At 44.1% G+C, this 9,187-nt stretch overlaps 1 protein-coding gene across 9 annotated transcripts in view; it reads left to right on the top strand.

Annotated features, from left to right (window-relative positions):
• The first annotated feature begins 682 nt into the window (after positions 1-682).
• Positions 683-9,187, top strand: part of KANSL1L (KAT8 regulatory NSL complex subunit 1 like) — a 39,538-nt gene continuing 31,033 nt past the window's right edge. For 4 of the 9 annotated variants that reach the window (XM_083399822.1, XM_083399820.1, XM_083399827.1 and 1 more), the window contains exons 1-2: positions 1,264-1,375; positions 7,524-8,632. In XM_083399822.1, coding sequence (XP_083255948.1) covers positions 1,268-1,375; positions 7,524-8,632 — 1,217 coding nt within the window. In that variant the 5' untranslated portion in view covers positions 1,264-1,267. Of the gene's footprint in view, positions 900-1,253; positions 1,376-7,523; positions 8,633-9,187 lie in introns of those variants that run through there. The other 5 variants (XM_083399825.1, XM_083399824.1, XM_083399823.1 and 2 more) reach the window with 3 other exon arrangements.

The following is a 9,187-nucleotide window of genomic DNA, read 5'->3' as shown; positions in this document are numbered from 1 at the left end:
ACGGCTCGCTCGGCCAGTAAAGCGAGATGAGCACCGCAACCCCAGTCGGTCACGACTGGACCTAATGGTCAGGGGTCCCTTTACCTGTATGCAAAGATTGCATGGGTCTAAGAGTCTCTTACATTGACTTTCATTGCCATTTTGCTCTCTTCTCCCCTGTAACCTTATTCGTAGTCCTATGTGAACAGACTTACATGGAAGTTACGCTTCTTTGAGCTCAGTTCTAGGGGAGGAGGGAGGGGTTGCAGCCTCAGAAGAAAGCTTGGGGACAGATGCTGCTTTGTTGTGAAATAAATGGTTGGTTGTGCTCAAAGACTGTTGAGTTTGTAAGGAGTTGCCATCTTTAAGCTTTATTCTTAGAACAAGTGCTGTGATTTGAGTGATATCTCCAGGAAACACACACACAATTTATGCAGGAAAGCTTTAAACCGTAGAGCATAAAACTCTTAACCTCAGGGTCGTGGTTTCGAGCCCCACGTTGGGCAAAACATTCCTGCATTGCAGGAGCTTGAACCAGATGGCCCTCGTGGTCCCTTCCAAGTCCACAATGCCATTGATAACACACACACTCCTGGAAGTAGACCCGCCGCCCACGCCGCCTCATTTGCATAGGCCTGCCCACCGGCCCTCCGGATTGGCCGGCCGACTCCCGCGGGAGCCCCGCCCACCCCGCCTAAACTACCGCCCGCGCGCGGCCGCTCGGGCTGCTGAGGCAGCTTGGCTCGGGAGCGCAGGGCGGGCGGCTGTTGGGAAAGGCGGCGCCGCCGCGAGGGCGAGAGGCGGGCAGGAGAGAAGCGGCGGCGGGAGAGGAAAGCGCGAGTCCCTCTGAGGAGAAGTTCGCCGGGCTGCGCGGCGGGGGGAGCGGAGGAGGCGGCCGGGGAACAGACCGAAGTTGGCAGGCAAGTCCGGGCGGGGGAGGGGGGATCGCGACGGTTCCCCTGAGGGGCGTCGGGAGAGGCGGTTGGCTTCATGCCGAAGCAGGGGCTCCTTGGTGGCGCGCGGGCGACTCGCCTCCCCTCAGGCGAACTGGCCGAGTTCTCCGCAGCGCCCTCCCTAACGGCAGTGGAGCGGCGAAGGGGGTGGGATTTGGGAGAGTGATGGGGTGGCGGCCAATGGGGAGGAGCGGGGCGGGGGCGTTGGAATGCGAGGGGAGGGGAGCGGAAAGTAGATGCTCGCGCGCCCCGGCGGAGGGAGGGAGGGAGGGGGGTGGCGTGACGTGGAGCCGTGGGGGCGGAGCCAGCGCCCCTGCCGGGTGTCTCGAGAAAGGATGGGACAAGCTTCTCAGGAAGCCCCGAAGGAGGGTCGGGGAGCAGCTGCGTGGCTCTGCGGGACAAAGCCCCCAAAGACCGGAAATGGGAACTTTTGCCTAATACTGGTATTGGGGGGGGGGGCAGCTACCGCATTTGTCTGTCTTTTTTACTCACACTTAAATGCTGTTTTAGATATGAGTGATGCCTGTGAATCCAGATATATCGCCTCCTTTAGCATTACTTCAGCTTTGCACTTTCCAACACATTTTGTTCCCTCATGGGGAAGTACCTAGGTATATTAGTTGCTGGAGAGTACTGGTATAGAATTGGGACGCGGGTTAAACCACAGAGCCTAGGGCTTGCCGATCAAAAGGTTGTCGGTTCGAATCCCTGCGACGGGGTGAGCTCCCATTGCTCTGTCCCAGCTCCTGCCTACCTAGCAGTTTGAAAGCATGCCAGTGCAAGTAGATCAATAGGTACCACTCCGGCAGGAAGGTTAACAGCATTTCTGTGCACTGCTCTGGTTCACCAGAAGCGGCTTAGTCATGCTGGCCACATGACCCGGAAGCTGTACACTGGCTCCCTTGGCCAGTAAAGCGAGATGAGCGCCACAACCCCAGAGTCGGCCACAACTAGACCTAATGGTCAGGGGTCCCTTTACCTTTACTGGTATAGAGTGCTGTTGCACTTGCCCTGCTTGCAGGCTTCTCAAAGGCATCTGGTTGGCCACTGTGAGAGCAAGATCAGTGGCAAACTTTGTGTTTTGAAATTTCAGTGCATTCTTATAACAGTCAGACTGGATGGGACAATGGCAGACATTCAGCTCCTACCACAGCCCTGTGCATTCGGAGGGGCGGTTTAAAGTGTTATTACTTGCAGGTGGTAATGGCGAGCATGCCTTATTATACCTAGGAAATGGAGTTAATGAAAGCCACATTGATAAATATTTATGGACTGCTATTGAGTGAATGGAAATTACTGCTTCATATGTAAATGTATGTAACTTGGCTTGCTGCCAAACCTTTAGCCTTGCAGATAAAAATTGGTACAAAAGACCAGGATAGAAATATCGTCCACAGTTCCTACAGTCATGTGGGTAACTTGCTGGACTTGCCACTCAAGATTTTCTGATATAAGATGAATTAGTAATACCTTCCAACATGGTAGCTAACTGTGTTGAAAGGTTGCAGTGTTTGAGACTTCTTAGTTTAGATTAGGGCTTGCCCACACTTCCACTTGTCCCTCCTCTTCCCCCTTGTTTACCACTGAATTGGAATAAATGTCAGGTTTTCTGCGGATTGACCTTGACAGTCGTAGCTCGGGTTAGGAACTTAATTCGTTCTGGAGGTCCATTCGTAACCTGAAACAGTTCTTAACCTCAGGTAACACTTTAGCTAATGGGGCCTCCCACGGCTGCTGCGCCGCCAGAGCACAATTTCTGTTCTCATCCTGAAGCAAAGTTCTTAACCCGAGAGACTATTTCTGGGCTAGCAGAGTCTGTAACCTGAAGCGCCTGTAACCCGAGCTACCACTGTATTCTGATTCAGCGGTAAAGGGTGGGTTTTCCCAAGGAAAGTGGTGGGGCAAACAGAAAGCCACTCAGACTTGTTTCCCCCCCCCCCTCACTTATAACACTAGAACTTGTACAAATTCAATGAAGCTGAATATTGTAAGATTTAGGACAGACAAAAGGCAGGACTTATTCATGCAGCACATAGTTGGAAGTATAGCATTTGCTCCCCTGTGAGGCAGTGATGGTGACCAACTTGGATGGCTTAAAAAGAGGATTAGACAAAATTGTGGAAGAGAGGAGCTGTCAATGACTAGTAGCCCTGATGACAGTGATCTATCCCCATGGTCGGAGGCACTAATGCTTCCGAATACATGTTGCTGGAAACCACGAAGGGAAGAGCGGTCTTGTGCTCAGATGCTGCTTGCAGGTTTTCCACATGCATTTGGTTGGCCATTGTGAGAACGGGGGTGCTGGACTAGATGGGCCATTGGCCTGATCTAACAGACTATTCTTATGTTCGACCATTTGTTCAATGTGTTTAAGTCCTGTGATGGATGGCAGCACCTCTCCAATACTTAATGTAACTTTTCCAGGTTAATACTTGAGATCTTCAACTGAAATTCGGTGAATTGGATGTGTTCTATATGCAAACTTGCCCTTTACCACATTAAGCTGCTCTTTGTCAAATAAGTATATTTTTGATTAAATGACATGGTTTTGTTTATCTGGTAGTTAAAGCAGTACAACAGCTGGGGTAGAGGACCTTATGCTCTCCAGCACTTCGCTTTTATAATTGTCAGCCTCCTCTGGAGGAGAGATGAGGGAGCCAATTTTGAATCACAAATGGACTTATCCACCCAGGGGTCGTTTACCAGTGTGGTGTAATGGTTAAGAACGGTAGATTTGTAATCTGGGGGACCGGGTTTGATTCCCCGCTCCTCCACATGCAGCTGCTGGGTGACCTTGGGCCAGTCACACTTCTCTGAAGTCTCTCAGCCCCACTCACCTCACAGAGTGTTTGTTGTGGGGGAGGAAGGGAAAGGAGAATGTTAGCCGCTTTGAGACTCCTTAAAGGGAGTGAAAGGCGGGATATCAAATCCAAACTCTTCTTCTTCTTCTTCTTCTTACAATGTAGCCTGGTGAGAAGACCCCATCCCCTTTGCTCTGTACTAACAAATTGTATAAACTATTTCTTTATAACATTGCATTTTTTTTTCTTTGATTGTTGAGTTGTTGACTTTTGTCCTATTTGAATATTGTCCTCTTTGAATATTGATATTCTGTTTAGTAAGAGAGAAATCTATGAAGGCATGCAGATGGGATTTATATTTGCTCTTTCAGTATTTGTTAATTGGACAAAATAACGTTTTTATGGAATCACATTGAAACTGCTAGTCTTGAGGGAGTCATTTTCTACAAAGCATTTATGGTAGTGTTCTTAATCTGCTGAGTGTATCTATGAAGTGTTAGTTACTGAAATAAAGATGACTCTTAGCTGTGTCAATAACTGTGATAAATCTGAAGTGTTCAAATCTCTTAGTGGAGCTCTGTTGCGAAGTTGTAAATTTATTTCTTTTAATGCTATTGTCACAAACGTATTTAGATTTGAATTTGAACTAGTATATGCACGATCAAAAGGTCGACGGTTCGAATCCCCACGGCGGGGTGAGCTCCCGCCATTCGGTCCCAGCTCCTGTCTAGCAGTTCGAAAGCACCCCTAAGTGCAAGTAGATAAATAGGGACCACTTTCTAGTGGGAAGGTAAATGGCGTTTCCATGTGCTGGCTCGCCAGATGCAGCTTAGTCACGCTGGCCACGTGACCCGGATGTGTCTTCGGACAGCACCGGCTCCCGGCCTCTTGAGCGAGATGAGTGCACAACCCTAAAGTCGGTCACGACTGTCCCTGATGGGCAGGGGTACCTTTAAGTTTACCTTTATGCACATAGTTGTCTACCTTATGCATTTTAATCTATCGTACCTCCGGTTGTAGGATCCGTTCTGGAGGTCTGGCTGGATCTCGAGGTTTTTGCAGCTGGAGGACCACTTCTGTGCATGCACGCACAGCAAAACCCGGTAAAACACTTCTGGGTTTGCTGCTTACGTATCCTGAAGTTTATGTGACCATAGGGTTACGTAAGCGGAGGTACTACTGTATTTTGGTAGTCTCTTGGTTTACTCACTGTGATTATCAGTGTAAAGTGATAGGAGTTCAAAGTTAAACTTTCATTATTCTGTTTCTCTTTATTGTTAACAGATCAACATAGTGAAATATTTATACATTGCAGCTGGCAAATGTTTTGGGTATGAACAAAAGTAGTCATATTGGAGGTTTTAAAAACTATTCGAAGGCTATGCAGGTATTTCCTAGTTTTTGAAACCCTGCAGTTGTTTTCAGCAAATCAGACAATATTTTTAAGGGTCTCACAGAAAACCAATAAGGAGGCAATCCTGTACAGAAGTAGTGGAGAACCTCCAGCCTGCAGACCTAAATAGGTGCAGCAGCCCCCCCCCCCCATGTGACCTGTGAAGCTCTTTGGTCAAGCCACACCCACCTGCCCTCTGTCCAGTGTGACACACACAAAGACATAGGTTCTTGCTAAAGTGAAGATTGTGCTGTCTTCAGCACTTGTAAAGCCAGAGGGTTTGGCAGACACTGACAGCCAGCTGATTGGTGGCACTTACAAATTACTGTGTCTTAAAAATAGGGGAAGATGTTTCATCTGACATCACAATTATGTCAGATGTTAAACAGTTGGATAGGCCCACATGTCAAAATGACTTGTGGAAATCTGAGGACCTAAGGTCTTAACCAGCTGTAAATGATTCCCAGCCCCCGCTGTATGTGCTTACCTGGGAGTAAGTCCCATTGTGCTCAAAGGACTTATGATCTGAGGAGACATGTATAGGATTGCTCCATTAATTGCTAATTAAAAGATTTTTCAGGATCAAATAGTAAAAAAAGTTAATTCTGAAGACATAGAATAGTTTGAAAACAATATTTTATTGTACCTGAAGTTATGTTTCAGTCACTGAAGCTATTTCCTTTAATTGAATTAGTGTCTCTGGTAGCTTCCTAGAGAGCATTTCAGATATCACATTTTAATTTCAAACTTTTAGATCTTCCCTTAATTCATGATATATATTTTTAAGGAATGTTGACAACTGGTTTTGAGTCTTTTAATTATAGACTTGTATTTAATTGATTGCTTTTCAAAAGTTTAATAGTTTAATTTTTACTTAAACTGTATACTGTCATTCAACAAAAATTCTCAAAGTGGTTTCCATAGTAAAATTTAAGTAGCAATTAAAACACATTTTATTTAAAGTTTTATTTATAGTTGATCTTCTGTTCCCTTTTTTGTACACACTGTTCTGTGATGCAGCTTGTTAAAATATACAAAAAGGAAAATAAACTGTGTTGGTTCATAACAAAAAATACACCTGAGTAACATCTTTATTTGGACAAATGAATATGTCGTAAACATCAGTTTGGATGGTAGGAGTGAGGAGACAAAGGCAGGCTTATGTTGAAACTACCAAGCCTGAATTTAGTGACTTCAAAATCAAGCCACCTTTTCTCTCTCTTTCCCCTTCTCAGCATCTAGCCTGATGAAGAATTCTGGAGAACAGGAAAGCTTTGCTCACTATTTTGTGACATTCTGGTTGGTCCTAGTAAAGGCATGGTGCACTGTGGATAGTTAACAGATGCCAGACTTTCCCTTATTTTTTCCTTACTGTAAAACAAAGTAAAATGCTCTCCCTACCCCCAGCCTTTGAAGTACAGCGGCCAGAAAGTAAACAAATTGCTATAGCAAGAAATTTCATATGCTGTTTATATTTTAGGAATTAGGAAATTGTGGAGAGACAAACAAAAAGTGATAAACTGTTAGGCAAGATTAAATATATGAGGATAGGAAACTGTTCAATCTGGAACATTAAAAATAAAAACATTGGAGAGAAAAATATAATGGATGTTTTTATAGGACTCCTATTTTTAATTGGATGACTTTTTAAAGAGGAAAATTAGGATATGAAAACTGCAAATAATTATTTTGTATAAAATTGAGAATAATGGGAACCAGGCTTACAGAAAGAATTACAGATATCCTCCTGGCTGTGAAACAATGGTCTGGTTCATATGATCCAATCCTGATTGATTAAGCTTGGGTATGCTTGAGCTTTGTGCACTTTCATCATGCTTTAAAGTTGTCTTCCTAAGCCATTAAATGTAATTTATAATTCACATACAATAGGGGTCTTTTTTGCCATTCGTGCAAATGAAGTAGTGAATCAGCAGCAAAGGGATTGCATGGGCACGCAGCTCGTGTATAGCTTTGCTTATTGATAATGAAAATATGGGGGGAGGGGGGAAATACCTGCAAACAGAACTGATTTATATATTTAAAACAGTAACAAGCAAAAGCATACATAGTTATGGTTTCAACATGGCCAGTATTTTGGTGCACCTAAAAATATTACTACAGCCTTTGTTGTTGTGGCAGATGTTCTGAATTAGATGTTTCCATAGATTCATAGAACTATAGAATTGGAAGGGACCCTGAGGATCATCTAGTCCAACCCCCTGCAATGCAGGAACACAGCTGTCCCAACTGAGCTATCCAGGCACATAATCACGGAACAGTTGATAAGATTATTTTATTTTCTTAAAGAGCAACTGCAAATTATATCTGGAATTTATGGCATTGCAGAAGTGTAAATATCAAAACAATAGTTTTATTCAGTATTTGCTTTTCTTACAGGTTGGGTGTAAACTGCTTACGACAGCTATGACACCTGCTCTTCAAGAGAAAGCAATGAAAGGGCACGGTATCTGCTTATCATCTTCCTTGTCTTCAAGAGTGATGGAGTCGAATGATGCATTAGGCATGGGAAGTACCAGACCAGTAAAAGAGAAGATGAAAGACGGATCTGTCACAAAAATTACTTGCTCCATGCTGGGGTTCCCCATTCCTCAAGCCAACCATAGCACTGATTGCTTTAACTTAAAATACTTTGGTTCTCAGTCTTCTAAACACTATCCAGTATTAATGAGCCCCAGTTCTACTTTCCATGTAAACAATAAAAATTGTGTGCAGAGGAACTCAGAAGAGCATAGCTGCTCCAAAGTGAGAAATCCGTTATGTAACAGCACTAATACACACTTCAGTCAAATTATTAATTCAGAATCTGGGGAGCAGGTCAGAGGGGAAACTTTATTAGGATCAACAAAGAACTTACCTGAAATGGGAAAAGTATTTGATTCATGTTTAACTGAATCCCACAATGTAGAAGAAAGGCAGCTTCCTAACTGTAAAGGGTATCAGAAGAATGGCTTTTTGAGCAAGGCATTATTTATTAATCCTGAGACAAAAAAAGGAGACCTGTTCCATCAAGTGCATGATGATGCCCTGGAACCAAAAATGAACTACAATCCCAGTACTAAAGAACAGGAATTGAATTTTCATTTACTTCAGTGTGTAAGCAAGCAACAGGCTTTGCTCAGCCGGGCCAAAAGAACTCAGAAACATTTGCAAATACTCTTGGCGAAGCATGTTGTCAAACACTGTGACCAGCAGATGAAATGCTTTGTGAGACGCCAACTACAGAGAATGAAAGCCTTTCATGATCCATCCGGTGTTTTGGGTGGCAGCTATCATAGATGCACCAACATTAAAATGGAAAACATAGAGGCTAATACAAGTAAAGATATACAGCGTGATTTTGATGTTTCATCTGATGAAATCAAAGCGTTTGCTCGCTCAACAGCTGGACTCCTATTTCATGCAGAAGAGAGTTTGGATTCTGATGCCACTTGTAGCAGCTCAAGTGAAGATGATGATGAGCAGATTTCCAGAAAAGCTATGTCAGTGTAGGTATTAAAAGAATTGCTGAACTTCTGTGCTACAATCCTGCATGCTCAAGTTCCATGTAAATCTGTGATATCTCTGTACATAAAGGACAGAAGATGTGATATGTTAATGACAGGATCTCCAAATCTTTTATTTTTGGAGTCAATTTCACTAAGTTGATAAAGTTTACTGATGTAAATGGAACTGATCATAGCTTGTTATATGAGTCAAATTTTACAGTACCGGCAATCCTTGCTTTGCATGGGGGTTCTGTTCCAGACCCCCATGTGCATTGGCAGGACCAGAGTAAAGCGTTTGGCCCCGCCCCCGTTCCACTCTTTTAGTGATCAGGTCACTTCTGGGTTTGGCACTGTTGGGAGTTGCCTGTACAAGCAGCAAATTAGTGACACTATTTCAGCACCATTGAGATGTGTTCCCTTTGGCTGGTATCAACCAGCTGTGTCATATTTTTACATCCATTGAAGTAGTTTTCCAAGGTGTTCCCAAACACAGCTCATTATAGTAGCCTAAATGCAAATCATCTGGGAGTGTGGACAAATGTGACAGCCTATCTG

This window comes from Podarcis tiliguerta (assembly GCF_965153285.1).
Source record: "Podarcis tiliguerta genome assembly, chromosome: 1".
Classification (NCBI taxonomy): domain Eukaryota; kingdom Metazoa; phylum Chordata; class Lepidosauria; order Squamata; family Lacertidae; genus Podarcis; species Podarcis tiliguerta.
This window is presented reverse-complemented; position numbering and strand designations above follow the sequence as displayed.